Genomic DNA, 19115 nt, shown 5'->3' with positions numbered 1-19115 from the left:
TATACAGTAATCCCAAAACCCCGAAGGTTTCAAAACAATATCACAAGGGTACTAAAAACCAGCCAGGTCACATACCTGTTCCGAGACATACATTAACGGTGTGATGCCGTTTTTTGTGCAAGCGTTGACTGACGCCCCCTGTACAATCAGCAGCTTTAGGATCTCTTCATTCCGATTGACGCACGCATGCATCAGCAAAGTGGCGCCATTAGAATCTGGCTGCTCCAGATTGAGAGCGATGTTCATCTTGAATGCTGCCCTCACTATGTGCGTCTTGCCTTCTATCACAGCTCTCAGAAGATCAGCTGGAATAAAAGAAGACAAATATGATACAATTAATACTTATTAATTCTTCCGCCATTTTTTTTACGAGGTGCTAATATTTTATGTGATTCAATGGAGACCCTGCTATAATGGGCTCTTCCAGTTGAAATTCATACACCCTCTACTGAAGACATGAACTCAATCTTGCACACAGGGGGTGTGGATTTCAAATGGAATCACCATAAACTAAAGAGATACAGGCTATCCACAAACAAGTCCTAGCATCACCGTTAATGAGGGCCAATCGTTCCATGAAGTGCAACACTCTATCACGTGTATGCGAGGGCATACAATGCTGGCGTGATTGTTAGACATGCACGATCGAACGCTTACCTCTCATGAATATGCGAGAATTCACAGCATACAAAACACAGGGACTTTGGCTGTTTGTGGACAGTCTGTGTCTCTTTATATGAGAGTCACCCATTCAGGTAACCCCATTTGAAAGCCACATTCAATGTGTAGAAGACAAGGTCATGTCTTCCATAGGGGGTGTATGGATTTCACCTAGAATAGCCCATTATGACGATATGTACTATGCATTTCAGTATTTTTTATAACACTATGGACCACAATGGCCTCATTCCAGTGGCATAAATCAATAACCTCAATTAAACGATCATAGTACAAACTTTGACCTCAAGTTGCAGAGGTTGAGTTTTTTGTACCCACATTTTCAAAGGTCATTCAATGAATGTACAAATGTATTGGGGTTAAAGAACTGTGCACTGATAGATGAGCATGTTGTGGATCAGGTAAAGTAATGCAATATAGTGGCTTACCATCAGAGATAAAAAGCAGGCGCTCCATCTCATCCTTGCCTGGTGACTGGTAGCCCGCATCAGGTGACTCCTGCTCAAATTCAAACTCAAAATCGGAACTCCCTGCAGCAACAAAAATATCAACAATATCTCTCCGTTAGATTTAACATTAGGCCAAAACTGTGCCCGGGAGTAAAACTTCATCGCAGTGAGAGAATCATCAAACTTGATACTTGCAACATTTTTTTTGCGAGAAGCATTTGATTCTCCGCCAATCTCTGGCCTTGTAAGCATAATAAGTTTACGGGAATCAAGTTTGATTTACAGTTTGTTTACGAGAATCTTTGCGAGAATCGATTTATAGATTCTTGACAAAACTCTATCCTTGTTGTTATCAATAAGGGAACATACAAAAAGATTTGCGAAGCTGTCTGACGAAGAAAAGGGTTAGAAACAGTCACTTTTTGTGATTTACGTGATTATATTCTCACTAGTTTTGTGGTTTGATTTAGTAGTGGATTCAAACATCGAAACAATAAATCCTATGCGTACAAAAAAACTACAAAATATTTTGAAGGACTGTGGTTCTAAAAACTGACTGCGCAAAATGAAAACTTAAACCTTTTGGGTTGTTCCCTTAGCAGTGAGACTCATCAAGATCTGTACTTTGTGGGTCACAAATAAGATTTAACAGATGAAACCAATTAAAATGTTGTTAAAAACATGGAATTATGAATATGGATGATTACATAATATATCAATGATTACATGAATATTGAAAAATATGTGAATTAAACTGTTAACTGTCATTAAAAACATGAATTATGAATAATGATGATTACATAAAATATCCATGACTACATGAATATTGAAAAGTATGTGAATTAAACTGTTAACTGTCATTAAAAACATGAATTATGAATATTAATGATTATACAAAATATCAATGATAAAAGCAAAATTGAAAAATATTAATAAATGAATATTGCTGAAGATACCTGCAAATACTACATGAAAGTGGAAATGTTTTACAACATATTAACAATGGATGTAACTACATTAGTGACTCCGCATAATTTGCATAAATTAGTATGTATTATACAGAAAAGATACATGATATAATAAACTAAGTAAACTAGTAGATGTTTTAGCAATGTGAATGATGATGAGGAAGGCCCATAGCCAGGATTTTTGTGGGGTGCAAGTTTTCCAAATGCAGACTTGTTTAAGAGAAATCTTCATTTAATCAAAAGAAAACCTTCACCCCTCTACAATTGATTTTTGAAGTCTATATTTTAGAAAAATTTCACAGAAAGTTCATGATTTAGAGTATATTTATCTAGAATTTTGACACTTTTGGCCAGGTTTATTTTGCCTGTGCGGAACAAACTATAAATCACTGCGCTTTTCTTTTTTCCCTTTTTTTTCTTTTGCCAATTTCATAACCAACGACGTCATCTTCATTCGTGAATATTCATTACCAATGACGTCACCTCATGAATATTCATTACCAACTTTGGTTTGGATCAGATTGTGTTACATACACTTTTTTTTAATTATCATTTTAACAAATGTGGTATTCTAAATGGGTTATTCAATTTGAAATCTACACTCCCCTTGTGGAAGATTTTGGAAATATCTTCCACAGGGGGAGTATGAATTTCAAATGGAATTAGCACATTAACTAACTCCTCCATCTGTGAAAGATTCAGGTTGAAAATTTCTCAGAGGGTGTATGGAATTCAAATGGAACTGCTTAACATGTTCATTCCATTTGAAATTCACACTCCCATGTGAAAGATATTCCAAGTCTTCCACAGGTATAGTGTGGACTTTAAATGGATTGGTCCAAAATCAGTTTGTGAGTAAATACTGTTAAAAATGTGGTAACATTTTTTGATAAAAATAGTAACAAATTAACAACTTTAAAAATATCAACATACAACAGTCATGACAGTTATAATTATAACAAGTTGCTGATGAAGACATAAATACAACATTTCAAATTGCACAACGTAAATGTTTGAAACAAATTGGGTGCCTGAAAAGTAAAATTGTATATGAAGTCAGTAATCGATCAAAGTTGAAACAATAATTATTAAGACAAAACATGCAATTTAATTAGTATAACAAATAAAAGTTAATAATAATAATGAAGATGAAGCGTCATGCAATTATCATAAATATTAACCAAAGTGGTGTGAAATTACAAACAAACAGACACGCTTGAACAAACAAACAAACAAAGAATACAAGTCTGATCAGAAAGAGTATTTCACATCTGACATCACCAAATGCTGTATTTTTTCAGAAAAAGTCTGGATTTTCAGAAAAAGTCTGGAATTTTAGCTCTACAAATTCAAGCTACAAACTTCTTGAGTTCGTTCAAACTTATAAATTAGTCCTGGCAATACCCTACTAAAATGAAAATTTTGTGGGCTGCTCCAGTTCAACTGGAATAGCCCAATTTGTCCACTAGGTTCTGTTACAAAATATATATCGACTGCTCAGTGCCAGAAGTAGGTAAGTGCAATAGCTGCCCTGTGAACATTTGGCAATTTACACACAATATATTGTACTCATCTACAATGTAAGGTACACACAGCAGCTATTGCACTTACCCACTTCTGGCACTGAGCAGTCGATTTAAAGAAATGAAGGTCAGATGCAAATTGTCATTCTTCTGTTTCAAACCATTAATTCTTAATAAACTTCAACATCCACATTTTGAAACAGGTGACTGTCGAACAGAATCGGGATACCTGATTTTGAAGAGCTTTTCTTGACCTTTGACTTCTCATGATGACTTTTGACCTTGCTACTGGAGTCACTGTGTTTACGATGAACTTTTGCTTTCTCAGCATGCTTCTTACCTAAATTGTTATTAGCATTAGGTTAGGATGAGTACTACAAAGCAACTTTCTTTTAATTATTTTGTGTGGTTTCTACAAAATAAAGTACAACCTCATCTTAGGTTGATTTGTATTCCCTTCCATCAGTAAAGTTCAAAGTTCATGCATTCCATGAAATAGGCTATTCCACCTGAAAACCACACACCCCCTATGGAAGATATGACCTTAATCTTCCACACAGGGAGTGTTAATTTTAAATGGGGTTACCTGAATGGGTGACTCCATATGAAATCAACACCCCCTATATAGGAGATTAAGGTCATGTCTTCCACAGGGGGTATATGGATTTCATCTGGAATAGCCCGACGCAGTCAAGATTAGTATCACACTAAAACCAGGTACATGTTTAAATATGCTTTGTGCATTTCCAAAATAAAAAAAAGTGTGTAGGTTATAAAATTGATGCACGAAAAAAAAAGCAAATGTTTAGCAATTTTTGACACTCGAGATCTTGCCAGAAGAACTGGTCTTCAAACTTCTGCAGAAATCTGATTTCTGCAACCCCAGAATTACCCCTATTATTACCCCTGAAACAAAGGTTTCTCTGAACAAAAAAAATATAGAGTTAATAAGATGAGCGTCCATGTCCATGTGCTTGGGCAAAAGAAAAAACATTTAAACAAGCCTAATCCTAATCTTTGTGGTGACAAATCTAAAGGACGGTCCTAATTAGTTCTGTGTTATATACTGGGGTACCTAATATTAAAGGTGGATATGTTACATTATTGGTTAAAGGTCGACGGTCCGAAAGGTTATCAGTCTGAAAACCCCAATATTTTAGTTATAAACCCTAACTCTTAGCCTAACCCATAAACTTTCCCTAACCCTTACCTATAACCTAAGCCCTAATCTAAACTTAACTCTAACCCTAAACACGACCTAACTCTAATCCTAAATCTGAATCTAACCGTAACCCTAACCTTATCCTAGCATGTCGTATTTGAGCAGAAAAGTTGATTATTTCAAGGTGTTTATCAGAGGTAGCGCTTTCTTCATTTTAATGTTGATTGTTGAACTATGTTGCCATCAGTCCATCATTTGCTGATTATAGTGGGTACTCTAGTTAATTTTTCCATAGGAGTGTAGGACGTATTATATATGGTATGGTACAAATTGGGATCAGATCGGACGAGCAAACAAAATTGATCGGTGATCGTTAGATTCAGATCTAGGATGGATTGGTGCATCACTAAATGTGTACCAAGTCTATGGGAATGACGGAAACCAATCTATTCTTCATGGAATCATACAAATATGGTCTCATTTTAAATAGTATGCACTGCTTTGTAATATTTTACCATATCTCCCCAAACCTCTGAACTTATTACAATTTCGAACATGTAAAGCAAAATTAGGTACCCCAAAATTAGGTACCCCAGTTTATAACACAGGGCCAAATGACCTACCTATCTTTTCTACTTCCTCAAGCAACTTGTCAACGCTTAAGCTATTATCTACACTTTCACAAGCATTACTCTGTGCTGCTGGAGCATCACTCTGTGCTCTTGGAGCATTGCTCGCCTTTGGTCTATCTTCTCCCGATGCTCTACGCTTCTTCACTTTAGAATACATATCACCAGCTTCAAAGGTCAGCTTTCCCATGTATAGATTCTCCCAGAATGGGTCCTTGACGGTGGGTTCGTCCGAGTCTTCGCTTGATATGGAGATGACGCTAACATTGCTGTTAGTCTTAGTCGGTGCAGTAGTTAGTGCATCATCGTGCTTCCCTTTAGTCCCTGTGCTCTTAGTGCCATGCTTACTTTTACTATCTTTAGAGCTATCTTTACTGGATGTCTTTTTCTGACCATCTTTTGGCTTGGCTCCTCCATGGTGACCTTTATCCTGGTGACCTTTGTCCTTTTGACCTTTCTTGTTTGCTGTAGGGCATTGGATTTGGGGACAAGAATGAATACTATTACACTTGATCTATAATACTTTGTTCAGTTTGTAAATGGTAAGACTTGTATCCAAAGACTAATACAGACTATTTTCCAACAGTCAAAGTCCTCGTGCATTGTATGCTGTGAATTCACGCATATTCATGAGGGCCGATCGTTCGATCATGCAGTGTCTGCAGTTTTGCCTTCTCATTTCATGGAACAATCGGCCCTCATTATCGGGTGATGCTAAGACTTTGACTGCTTGGAGTTTGTCTGTATCTCCTTAGTCCATGTTCGTATCATTGTGACCACAGACAGCACTTACGCTATGAGCGCATTGCATAATGCGTGACTGGTGCACGCTTATGTGAATTTAGGCGAGGGTAAGTAGGGACTTTATTGACACGCGCAGTAGCAAACCATTTATAAACTGAACAAGGTATAAAGAGGACACTAAGAGGTCTACTGTAGTATACTAATAGTAAAAAAGTTCCCCCTCCTTGCCTCCTTTTGGGAGTTGAACCTGCATGGTGCTACATGTATGTTACTACATCTTATCTCCTTTCAATATGACATTCCAGTTGAAATCCATACACCCCATGGAAGACATGGCCTTAATCTTCCACATACAGAGTGAGAATTTCATATGGGTTCCATTTGAAATCTACACACCCTGAGTGGGAGTTTAAGGTCATGTCTTTCATAGGAGTGTATAGATTTCCACTGGAATTGCCTATTTTCTAAAAATTAAAAAAAATTGTCACAAGTTCCAAGAACTTTTAACAAATTTGTTGTACATCAAAATATTCTTGTGTTACTGTTATGTCACAAATATATCAAGGCAAAAGTTGATACTAACAAACATGCTCTAAATTTGAACACAAGAAAATAAACCTAGGGTACCTTTCTATATGTTGAACCCTGTATGCAGTACCAAGTATTTACTAATAACAATAGTAATAAGATAACAATGGCAGTCAATATCACTCCTGTCAGCATGTTCACACAAAGGCTTAACAATCAGGGTGTTGGAAAGTTCAAGGTATCACTCAATGTGGACAAACTTGGGAGTGTTGTCACTGAAGGAATGGTCTTAACCCTGGAATTATGGAAACTTTTGGGCCTCATAACTGCTAAATCATTGGTCTAAAGTATATAAAAGTACACATATTTAGAATGGCAAAGACTTGATCAATTCATCTGTAGGGTCAAATTTTATAATTTTTAAAAATATCCAGGACCTGCTTTTTTTATTTTCTTGAATTTTGATCAACTTCACCAAAAATATTTGAAATTTGAGTGAAAATCAGGCTTTTTAAGATTTGGGGGCAAAACCATTTTGGGTGCAAATTTCTCAAAGTTGGTCTAAATTCAAAAAAATTCAAAAAACAGGTCCTAGATATTTTTATCTAGTTTTTAAAAATTAATTTTCAAAAAAATTGACTCAAGAATTTTTTTGTTACGTGGTCCAACAAAATTTGGGCCAAAAAAAACTGTTTTGGGGGGATTTTCTCCAAAAATGAGCATTTTTGTGTAAATTTAACCTCACAGATGGATTCATCAAGTCTCTGCCATTCTAAATATGTGTACTTTTATATACTTTAAGCAACAATTTGGCAGTTATGAGGCCCACAAGTTTCCGCAATTCTAGGGTTAAGATCACCCTTAAGGTAGTATGAACGGCTATGGTGTCATGCTCAGATTTGCTTGAAAATGATACAGAATGTGGAGATGGGTGAGAAAAACTCACCTGCCAATTTTTAATTTTTTCCAACAGAGCGTTTTTGACTTATGTAATTTTTTGTGATTGGAAAACCCCATAGACTTTGCACACGGCATGTTTTTGGCATGTTGCCAAGTTCTTCAAATCAGCTTAATTTTTGAAAACAAATAATTTGTTTAAATGTGATTTTCTCTCCTTTATACCCACTGCATCAATCTGGTTTTTAATTTATTTTATTGCAAAAATGCTACTTAATGAAGGACAGCGATTTTTTCCCAAGATATTGGCCTTAACAAAGGAGATATAAAATGGTAATGTTAGTACTTTTTTCAATTTTCTTGACTTTTTCTAGAAACACTAAATTACCTAAATTCTAGAATTTTTTTTTTGAGCTAACTATAGGTCCAATATTAACAAACAAGGTGTCATATGAAAGGTAATCAAATTTAGAAAATTCTCTCGCCAGCTTTTTTTAATTAAGTGTTTTTATTTTAAGTTATAGGTGTTTCTAAATTTCCCTAAAATAAAAAATTTAAAAATTAATTTTCTAAAAAATTAAACACTTTATCCAAAAAAGCTGGCGAGAGAATTTAGATATTAAGCTTATACACCATCCCTGAAAGTTTGGAAACCATAGCACATTCCATGTTGGCAAAAAAAATTATAATGTGGAAAAATTTAGGTAATTTTCAAAAAATAAAGAAATACATAAGAAATGGTAAAATTTTTATGAAACTCTAAAAATAGGTGGAGTGAAGACTTGTCTTTAGTTTGTTCCAAGTTTTAAATTAATACACATTTCAAATTTGTTGTTGTGGCTATTTTGTTGCAAGCTTGATTAGCCGTTCATACTACCTTAAGATGTCAGCAAGTTAAAACTCAGTTCACTTGCAGTTTTAGCACAGCAATTATCTAGAAGCACTATGTCAATGTCATTCTAATAATAAGCTGAATGTCCCAACTTGGTGCGTAAGTTGAGGACTTTTGAAACCTCAATTCAATGCCCTAAATGTCCATGCTTCTCTGAACATGCTATGTTTACATACTATTAATCAACTGATATATATATGAATTGCAACCTTGACACCATTGTACTAATTGTTCAAGCACAGTTTCTACAAATCAAAACATTACTGTGACATTTTTGCAGGGTTTTATTTTTCGTGTATTTTGCGGTTATTACATAACTGCAAATTTAAAAGCTAGCGTAAATTTTTGTGGCCTATATGCTTTAGCATGTAACTATTTTATACTGCAAATAAAAGAAACACACAGTACAAATAAAATCTCGAAAAATTAATCCCGCTAGAATATTCCCGCTATACGGTTTGCAAAACAAAAATTGGGCTATTCCAGTTGAAATCCATACACCCCCATGGAAGAATTAATCTTCATCGCCCAAACAAGGGGATGTGAATTTCAAATGGAATCAACCATTTAGGTAACCCCATTTGATATTCACACCCCTGTGTGTGGAAGATTCAGGGGGTATATAGATTTAAATCGGAACGGCCTAATGTAAACTTGTATAGTTCATGGATTATCAAATACTAGTACCTGAACTCCACTGTATGCATAACTGGGTTACCTAGTGGGTGGCTGTAAATCTGTGAATACCTTTCCTGTATGCACTGTAAACAGTACTATGCACTACTTCAATCTACTGTTTGATCATAACATGCACATAACCACCAATTCAAAAACAAAATCTGACTATTTTGTTTTCAAATCAAACAATTGAATATATGAATACAAAAGCCACCTAAGTCCATACTTTAGCCAAATTGAGTTAAGCATGGGAAATTGTTGCTATACATAGGCCTGTCATATGTATGAAAGAACAACTCAAATTCATCCTCTATGTATATTGAGCATGTGAAAAATAGCATGTATGAAAGAATCACCCAATTCCATGATTTGAGTCTTGTAACCAGTGTTGAATTAAGCAATTTTTTGAGGTTGTCCACCGGACAACCTCAAACAATTTTTTTGGTTGTCCGAAAATATTTTTGGTTGTCCGAAATTTTAATGAACATTTTAAGCTTAAAGTTGCAAGTTTAAAAACATACACTGCCGCCAAATTCACACATGCACATCACACACTTTCCCCAAACTCACCTTGTTGCTAATCAAATATATCCAAGAAAATACAAGTTGTATGTTCATCAATTATTTATCATCAATAAATCCATGTTTGTGCCGTATTTTATGCTTAAAGGCCGTCAGAATTCATGATTGTTTTCAAGTAATCAAGATTTTAATATGTACGCATAAAATTCTCCATTGAAATATACCTCATTAATATTCATGAGCTCATAGGGAAATCCCCAAAGAGACAATGGGTGTTTTGAAACTGATCTGATCTGAATATTTTTTATCCACATTATAATTGCCTCGTGTCTTGAAACTTATAATAATATCATCAATCACTTAGCAACGGTCAGAGGTCAGATTTTTTGCCTAGGTTTTTGCTGACAGCCAGTTTTTCTTCAGACATGATTTTACTATTGTAAGAGCTTGACAGATTCGGGACCCATGCTAGCCCTCGAACGACCGACCGTGTGTCAAAATGCCCAAACCAGCTGTTTACATTTACCGATGCACATGTCCAAGGTTGGGTATTTATAAGATACTGGCTACAAATTATGGGTGTTTTTTACTACATTGGTCATGATTTCTTCTGAAAATTTCAAGATGATAATACAATGCATTTTATATTAAGCTTATTCAGTAACAGTGGTGCACTTTTTTTTATGGTTGTAACTTGTAATCCAGACTTGTAATCGAACTCAAAGGACTGAACTTCCCCCGATGCATAAACTTTTTTTTCCGGTATCGAGGGCTCGATAAAGTAAACAGATAATGGCTGCGATTGAGGTTCGCAGCTCATGGGTTGTGGAACCACGTTTAAATTCACGCTTATTTTATTCAAAAATAGTTTCACATTTTAAATATTACCATCGGCTAAAAGATACTCGTATAAAGGTGAGTTTTGGCTACAGATTTATGGTTGTCCGGCGGACAACCGAATCAGTATTTTTGGTTGTCCGGCGACTTTTTTAGTTGTCCCGGGCGAACGGACAACCAAAATTTCGAACGCTGCTTGTAACACATTGATTGAAATCCAGTATGTATAAAAGTCCACTTGTAACACATTCATTGCTAGAGAATGACTTTTGAACAAAAAATGGGTTTAATAAAGGAAAGTGTGTGGTTTATATTACATGGCAGAATGCTTATCAACATTATACATACCTGTGTGCTTTATTTTGTATTATCTTACTAGTGGTAATCTCATTTTAAAATGAACCCCACGAAGTCCCTGAAATGCTAATCGTCATACCTAATACAGGTTAATCCACTCATTTGCACGTAAAACTTACCATATTGACCAGGTAAATCTAACTGAAGGAATTAAAATGATACACGGGTTTTTCTCTCAAAATAACTTCGCATGGACTTACGTGGCTTTTGTATTCATGTATTCAATTATTGACTACATTTGTGACCAGGTCAAGCACATTGAGGGAAATATTGTAAAAATTCAATTTTTAGATTTTTGCATTATGATTTTTGTGATTTTTGCATCACAAGTACTTTTATCAGGTTTAATTTGATGTGCAAATGCCATCCAAATACAACATAAGAAAGTGAGTTATACAACATGTTTATACTGAGCACCTTGCATTACCGCGCTTTCACCTTCCCCCGCATTTTAATTCTCTCGTTGTCATTGGGTCGTTTCTACTGCACTGCAAATGCAGGGTAACCATTCACTACTCATGTGGGGAAGGCGGAAGTCCAGAAAAAAATTTTCATGACCTTCACAGTCAGATTTTGAATGCTCGCACTATATTGTAATAGGCCAACTTCCTGTGTCACCCACCAAATCTTCACCCGAACTGTTTTCTAATGTTACCGCATACTTACCACTATTAACCAGATTCAACGTATTAACATCAAGTGGTTGACGGTAAGGTTCGCTCACATCACCCCCACATTCACCTTCACCCGATCTGTTTCTACTGGGGCCATTACCGCATATTCCTCGCATCACCCCAAATTAACTCAAATTCACCGGCAACCATTTGCTCAGAAGAAACACGCTGATCGTTAGTCAGAAACATCAGGCATTTTACCAATAAAGAAAATACACTAAAAACTTGAACAATATTATCCTCATTTTACCTGACTGAGTCACATATCTATGCAATAATTTGTGCATCCTGCCCCATGGATTTCCCATAGACTCTTCAGTGTATGTCCTTTACGAACCAACCTTGGTAAACAAACAAATGGCTACTGAGTGGAATTTGAGTGGAACTAAATTATGATTCTTGGTGATCTTCACATCATGCTACCTGTGAAACATTACAAGCTATTCTTAGTGTAAGAAGACTCCTACCTGCAATAGCTGCCAGCTGTTATATTTGTTAGTATAAAATGCAGAAATTATGAAATATCTATAAGGCAGCTATTGCTGATACAGCTATCTTGCACTAGTTAAACACTTCAACAAATACATACGAACAAAGAATACAAATAGCGCACAACTCACCATCACTGGTCGGACTTCCTTTACTGCCTCGTCGTCTCTGCTCGGCCAGTCTTGCAGCATCATATCTCTGCTGCTGCTGCTGTTGCTGCTGTTCCATCCCATATTGGCTCTGTGCTGGCTGCTGTTGCTGCTGCTGTAGATGAGAGGACACGGGACCCTGTATTAAATGTGATTCATTAAGTTTACATGATGGTATAAAATGACACTGAAGGCAGCTTGTAAGAAGCAATTCATAGAAATCATACTCGTATTGCCCAATCCGGTTACATTACAATAACCATGTTGTTCAAAACAATACAGGAAGTGTAAGATCTATCCCCAATATGCTACTTAAGGGTAAACGAGGTATTGTGGTCGAAGCAACCTAAAAATCAATTTTCATTATGTAGATCAATATATTATTAAAAAATAACACCTTGATGTTTTGCAAAAGTTCATTCTACAAATCGTATACTTTGCAAACTTGCTTAATTTATTGTTGTTAATGAGTTATGTACGTTTTACAAAAGTGTTGTTGTTTCAGCCCTCTTTACAACGTAACTCAAGAACCGCAGCACCTATAAAAGTATATTTGTGATATTTGAATTCTTCTACACACTCGCTATGAATTGAGCAATGCAGTTTTTGCCAAAGCTCACTACCATTTGTAAGATGCTGTGAACTACCAAATCACAACAGTTTAAAATAATTAATAACCTTAAAGCAGATTCATTTAATAAAGTAAGCTATAATTGAAGACAGAGATAAAAGACTATTTGGCGACTGACGTCACTGTCAATCAAATTCCCTACGATCCTTGATTGATATAAAATTGGATAGATTCAACCCATATTTATTAGTCGAGCTATGAGTTTTAAAATATTGGACAAGATGTAGTCAAGTCCGATATTTTAAAACTCATAGCGAGACCAATAAATATTGGGCGTAAATCATCCAATTATCTCATTATTATGTTTTGGATCCAACATTTTCACACAGTTGGATTCATCAAAACATAATAATGGTTAATAGCACGTAAAAGGAAGGTCGATTTATCTGGTGCCGATTGGAGAAAAGGAATAGCAAAAAATGGCGAAAAATTACGTACATTTTCAAGGCAAAATTCAATTTTTTTTGTGCTAAACATTTTGTGCTTGCTGGGATATATTAACCACTGACAAGACATATATGTTCCTTGTTTCGTAAGCATCTTTTTCTGCACACCATCCAAAGACTTGTACCCAATGTTACACAGGAACAGTCTCTTCCAATTGAACTCCATACGCCCTCTATGACATGACCTTAGTCTTCCACACAGGAATGTCAATTTCAAATGGCATTACCTGAATGGGTGACTCCATTTAAAATCTACACCCCCTGTGTGGGAGATAAGTCATGTCTTCCATACAGGGTGTATGGATTTTAACTGGAAGAGCCCAGTGCTTCCCTTATACCACACTGTGTCATATTGACACATTATGCACTTGTAATTAGGTGAATGTGTCACTAAATAATACAGGAAATTATATTACTGGCCAGAGAACATCCTTCCCAGAATCCTTTGCAACAGGATACATCCCCTCATTACATTCAAATGATACACTCATTACTTTGTACAGGTTCCCTTTGTTTTCATTATGATATTAGACTGGGCAAACATTGGTCGATAGTCAAGAAATAAACATATTTTGCAAGATCTGTATGTGTTCTGTTCATTGAGGTACATTTTATCACTATTGACCCATGTTGCACTACACAGCAAATCAGTACAAGATGTAAGAAATGCATTATGGGAAGTGTGAGAGATCTCATCCGATTACTGGCGTCAATATGAGAGCCTGAAAATACTAAGAACTAGTACGTCTGCTACTGTGTGTATAACGCAGTATGATCAAGCAAAATGACTTTTGTTTATTTTTTCTTTTCATGTTTTTGCCCAGTAGCGTAGCCAAGGAGGGCAAGGGAGACCCCCTGTGAAAAGTCTTTTTTGTATTTGACAATTTTCATCAAATCCCCCCGCCCTTAAAAGTTGCACTTGTCGGTCTTGCACAACAGGCTATACATTGTTACCCAAAATTCAATTGAATGTCTCACTGCTGCCGTGCACATTTGTAGAGCACATTTCAATTCAGTTTAATTTTAAGTTTCCAATTTGTTACTTTTTAAAACAAATGTGTGATTAAACGTTTAAATTAGTGAAAATATTTCACACCTGTATAAGAACGACGTTTCAAGCATCTGAAACTTATTTTGGCCAAATTTAGTTTTGTGGCAAAAAATAAAATAGTGTTAGGATAAGTGGATTTCGGCAAGAATTAAAGAGCCTTTGATATTGAGACAGTCATTAAGGACCAGGATTAGTGGTCCATTATTTGAAAGTTGCTCTTTACTTAACGGTTTCAGATTAGAGTTTATCTTCAGGATTAGGGCTAGGAGTAGGGTTACAAATTATGATAATAGGGTTGGTATATAGATATGTGACGTGGTATATCAAACAGAGACACTTTTGGTCAGGTTATCAATTTTGAGTGTTTTACATATCTTAAATAGAGAGATATTTTGCTCCACAACATGGTTTTCCCCAATGAAATCGGACATTCCTAAACAAAGATGTTGAGTTTGTAAGTTATGGTATTATAAAATTGGAAATTGAAATATCTGCCTTTAAAAATATTATTCACAATTATGTACATATGTACATTGAAATATGTCTGAAAAATACAAGATGCCACTTATATTCTGGTCTGAAACTATCAGATAATATTTTAAAATTATTAACATCACAAATTTGCAACAAACTCAAATTGTGAAAAAATCACCCCCGGGCAGATTTTTTGCTATTTTTCCATTGACGATCCTGCCCAAAAGTGTCTCCTTTCGATATACCATGTCACATATTTTGTTGGGCTTCATGTCGGGGTAAGGCCATATCATCATAACAGGTGCAGCATGCGATTCGAAACTGGCTAGTTTTGCACAATCACTACACACGATCAGTCGTGCCAATGACGTAGCAACAAAGTTGCCTTCAGGTCAATTGGTTGCGATTTGATGCAACAATCAAGAAAAAAAAATAGTTGGCACACCTTGACAGTATGATGGAGCTCTTCATTGCCACTCTGATAGCTTTATAGCATTTGATGAGAAGTATAAATCTTCCCCTTTCCTCCCCTATTCCCCCTCAATCAATGTTGAGGAGACTGGAGAGCCCAATGGAAAAAATGCTTTCATCAACATTGAACTGGGGGAGAAGGGCGGCGATTTACATTTATAGTATGCGGTGCCACATTGTCCCAACATTAATTTCATTGATTGTAGGGCTTGCTAGCGAATTATTGGTCACATAATCTGCAATCACTTTTCTGATAAGCGATGGAGGTAATGTCACAGAAAAAGATACACTCCTTGCAATTGGTATGAAATGGCTTCTAAGATAAGGTGTTGGGATTGTCCATTCTTCAAAGTGTCTCTAGATAACTTGTAAGGAGACATTTTGACGAGTCATTTTGACGAGTCATATCCTTTCATTTGACTCAATATTGAATTCTACAATTATTTTGACATTGTATTTGATTTCTAGTCTGTATCACTGTATCATTGGGCTATTACAATTGAAATCCATACCCCCCCCACCTATGGAAGACATGACTTTAATCTCCACTCAGGAGTGTGAATTTCAAATGGGGTTACCTGAATGGGCCACTCCATTTGAAATCTACACTCCCTGTGTGGAAGATTAAGGTCATGTCTTCTATAGGGGGTGTATGGATTTTAACTGGAATAACCCATTGTAACAAAAGCCATTCTGACAATGGGCTATTCCATTTGAAATCCATACACCCCTAATGGAAGACTCCCACACAGGGAGTGTGAATTTCAAATGGGGTTCCTGAATGGGTGACTCCATTTGATATCTACACTCCATACATGAGATTAAGGGCATGTCTTCCAAGAGGGGGATATAAATGGGTCCAATGCAAAAAAAGAAATATTTGCTTTTGGCTAAAATGTATGATTAACATGTAATTTATCTACATAACTCACTATGCAACTTTCTGGAACCCAACTGTAGCAGTTTTTTAAAGAATTCAACCACAAAAAAAGCAAGAATCTACAAATCCATGAAATAATTTAGCTGACTTCTCTTTCATTCACACCAGACAAATTTACCTGGGGTGGAAGGGGGTCTTAGTGGAAATGAGGGGTACGAGGATTAGGGTGGTTCTTATTTTACAAAAGTCTGAAATTCCATGCTCCTACCCCTTAGAATGGTTCAGTTGGATGAAAAACTTATTCTGTAAAATTTTCAGGAAGATCGGACAATATTTACTGGTAGCCCAAGAGCCTCCAATATGGTGACCCCTGTCGTGATTATTGGTCATCGGACATTTTTGAGCAATTTTAGGGAGTATATTTTCAAAATAGAGTGTCTCTTGATATTCAATCTTTCTAAATGCATTAACAGTAACTAGTTTAACATGTATATAACAAAGGGTGCCTTGTATTTACTTCCATTGTTGTTTTAAACTCAACCAGATATGGCACTTCGTGCTGCGAATACTCCTAAATACCGGTCCTCTGCCATTTTCAAGCATTTGTAAGGGGTCTAATATAAAAAATAGAGTGTCTCTTGATACCCAATCTTTGTACTTGCATTAACAGTAACTAGTTTAACATGTGTATAACAAAAGATGTCTTGTATTCACTTCCATTGATTTTTAAACTCAACTAAATATGGTAGTTTGTGCCGTGAGTACTCCTAAATACCGGTCAACAGCCATTTTCGAGCAACTTTTATAAGGGGTTTATTTTCAAAATAGATTGTCTCTTGATACTGAATCTTTGTAATTGCATTAACACCAACTACTTTAACATATTATAACAAAAGATGTCTTGTAATCACTTGCATTGTTGTTTTAAACGCAACCAAATAGCAGTTATGTGCCGTGAGAACCTAAATACGGACTGGTCGTCAGCCATTTTCAAGGGGGTCTATTTTCCCAACAGGGTGTCTCTTGATACTCAATCTTTGTAATTGTTTTAACAGTAACTAGTTTAACATATCTATAAACAAAGGCTGTCATGTATTTACTTCCAATGTTGTTTTAAACTCAACCAGATATGGCAACTTGTGCCGTGAGTACTCCTAATGGTCGCCAGCCATTTTAAAGCAATTTATGGGGATTTTCCCAATAGAGTATCCAATCCATTGATACTCAATCTTTGCAATTGCATTAAAAGCAACTGAACTAGTTTTTAAAACATAACAAAACTGTTCTGTATTCACATTCATTGTTCTCACCCAACTAACATAGTCTGTGCTGACTGTCAGACTGTGTGAATAGTTAATTTTATAATTTGCTGCAATTTATAAACAGGATGTTGACTTTCTCATGGCTGTCAGGAAACTGGTGTTCACTGGCGTGTCCAGGATCTTTTCCTGCGGGGGGCTCAGCCCCATTTTCAGATTTATGTGGGGGCTTTATGGCTAAAATCGCCAAAAAACGGCTGATTTTACATGATTTTTAACAAAGTGCGGGGGGCTTCAGCACCCAAAGCTCCCCCCCTGGACACGCTACTGGTGTTGATGCTCAGATACAACTTGCAAAAGGAACTGCAACTGGTATGGTCTTTATCGTGTTGAACTCCTGCACCAGTGCCACTCCATGCTCTACATTAACGTTTATCACCTTAATGTTTGTAATGATTTCCAGTTCCACCCCCTCAAGAAAGTCATCACCATGATCACGGCTGGTCCAAGTTTCTGGATCATGATCCATAAAGTCAGCTGATAATACCCAACTTCTTCAAGAGTCTTCTGGTATTCTGTGTGACAAAGTCTTCCAGACGACTATCTGAAATTAGCCGTGCAGCAACTTTGATGCGCTTGTGCGTTTCATTCTCACCCTCCCCATTTTGCATTGATTTTACCATTTCACATTTTGTGGCCACTGGAGCGATGGGATAGAAGAACCAAGGCTGCTCTAGAAAGATACCACAGGTGGAGACTTTACTTGGCAGATGTTGCCTATAGAGACATTTGCAGGCTGTCTTGTTGCTGTTAATGCCAATTACAAAGAGATTGAAGAATTAAGAGATCCACTCTATTTTGAAAATAGACCCCCTAGCCTAAATAAAATTGTTCGAAAATGGCTGACGACCATGTATAAATCACAGCATACACAAACTACCATATCTGGTTGAGAATAAAACAACAATGAAAGTGAATACAGGACATCTTTAGTTATATACATGTTAAGTTATTTGCTGTTAATGCAATTACCAAGATTGAGTATCAAGAGGCACTCTATTTTGAAAATAGGCCCCCCTTATAGTTGCTCGAAAATGGCTGACAACCGGCCATATTTTAATACTCACAGCACAAACTACCATTATTGGTTGAGAATAAAACAACAATGGAAGTGAATATAAGACATCTTTTGCTATCTAGATATGTTTACTGTTTGCTGTTAATGCAATTACAAAGATTCAGTATCAAGAGACACTCTATTTTGAAAATAAACTCCTTATAAAAGTTGCTCGAAAATGGCTGTTGACAGGTATTTAGGAGTACTCACGGCACAAACTACCATATTTAGTTGAGTTTAAAAAATCAATGGAAGTGAATACAAGACATCTTTTGTTATACACATGTTAAACTAGTTACTGTTAATGCAATTACAAAGATTGAGTATCAAGAGACACTCTATTGTTTATATTAGACCCCTTACAAATGCTTGAAAATGGCCGAGGACCGGTATTTAGGAGTATTCGCAGCACGAAGTGCCATATCTGGTTGAGTTTAAAACAACAATGGAAGTAAATACAAGGCACCCTTTGTTATATATATGTTAAACGAGTTACTGTTAATGCATTTAGAAAGATTGAATATCAAGAGACACTCTATTTTGAAAATATACTCCCTAAAATTGCTAAAAATGTCCGATGACCAATAATCACGACAGGGGTCACCATATT

General features: G+C 36.1%; 2 protein-coding genes across 2 annotated transcripts in view; both read right to left on the bottom strand.

Moving 5' to 3' along the window:
- The window catches only part of LOC140157997 (uncharacterized), a 45098-nt gene that overhangs the window by 5707 nt on the left and 20276 nt on the right, over positions 1–19115 (bottom strand). Inside the window, 4 exon segments of the mRNA XM_072181246.1 lie at positions 76–305; positions 1107–1208; positions 5758–5874; positions 12159–12291. Coding sequence (XP_072037347.1) covers positions 76–305; positions 1107–1208; positions 5758–5874; positions 12159–12291 — 582 coding nt within the window.
- On the bottom strand, positions 3789–5751 carry LOC140156517 (uncharacterized). The gene is made up of 2 exons (XM_072179458.1): positions 5404–5751; positions 3789–3958 (listed from the first exon to the last, which is right to left on the bottom strand). The coding sequence occupies exons 1-2, from the start codon at positions 5597–5599 to the stop codon at positions 3789–3791; spliced, it is 366 nt and encodes a 121-aa protein (XP_072035559.1). The 5' UTR covers positions 5600–5751.

The sequence above is a fragment of the Amphiura filiformis genome, chromosome 7, assembly GCF_039555335.1.
Source record: "Amphiura filiformis chromosome 7, Afil_fr2py, whole genome shotgun sequence".
NCBI classification, from domain to species: Eukaryota; Metazoa; Echinodermata; class Ophiuroidea; order Amphilepidida; family Amphiuridae; genus Amphiura; species Amphiura filiformis.
This window is presented reverse-complemented; position numbering and strand designations above follow the sequence as displayed.

Bases quoted from the DNA above. Each gene is read 5' to 3' on its own strand.
- LOC140156517 (XM_072179458.1), bottom strand. From the start codon at position 5,599: ATGGGAAAGCTGACCTTTGAAGCTGGTGATATGTATTCTAAAGTGAAG. The intron at 3,959-5,403 runs GTAGGTCATTTG...ATAACAATTTAG, and splicing joins TGAGGAAGTAGAAAAGATAG to GTAAGAAGCATGCTGAGAAA.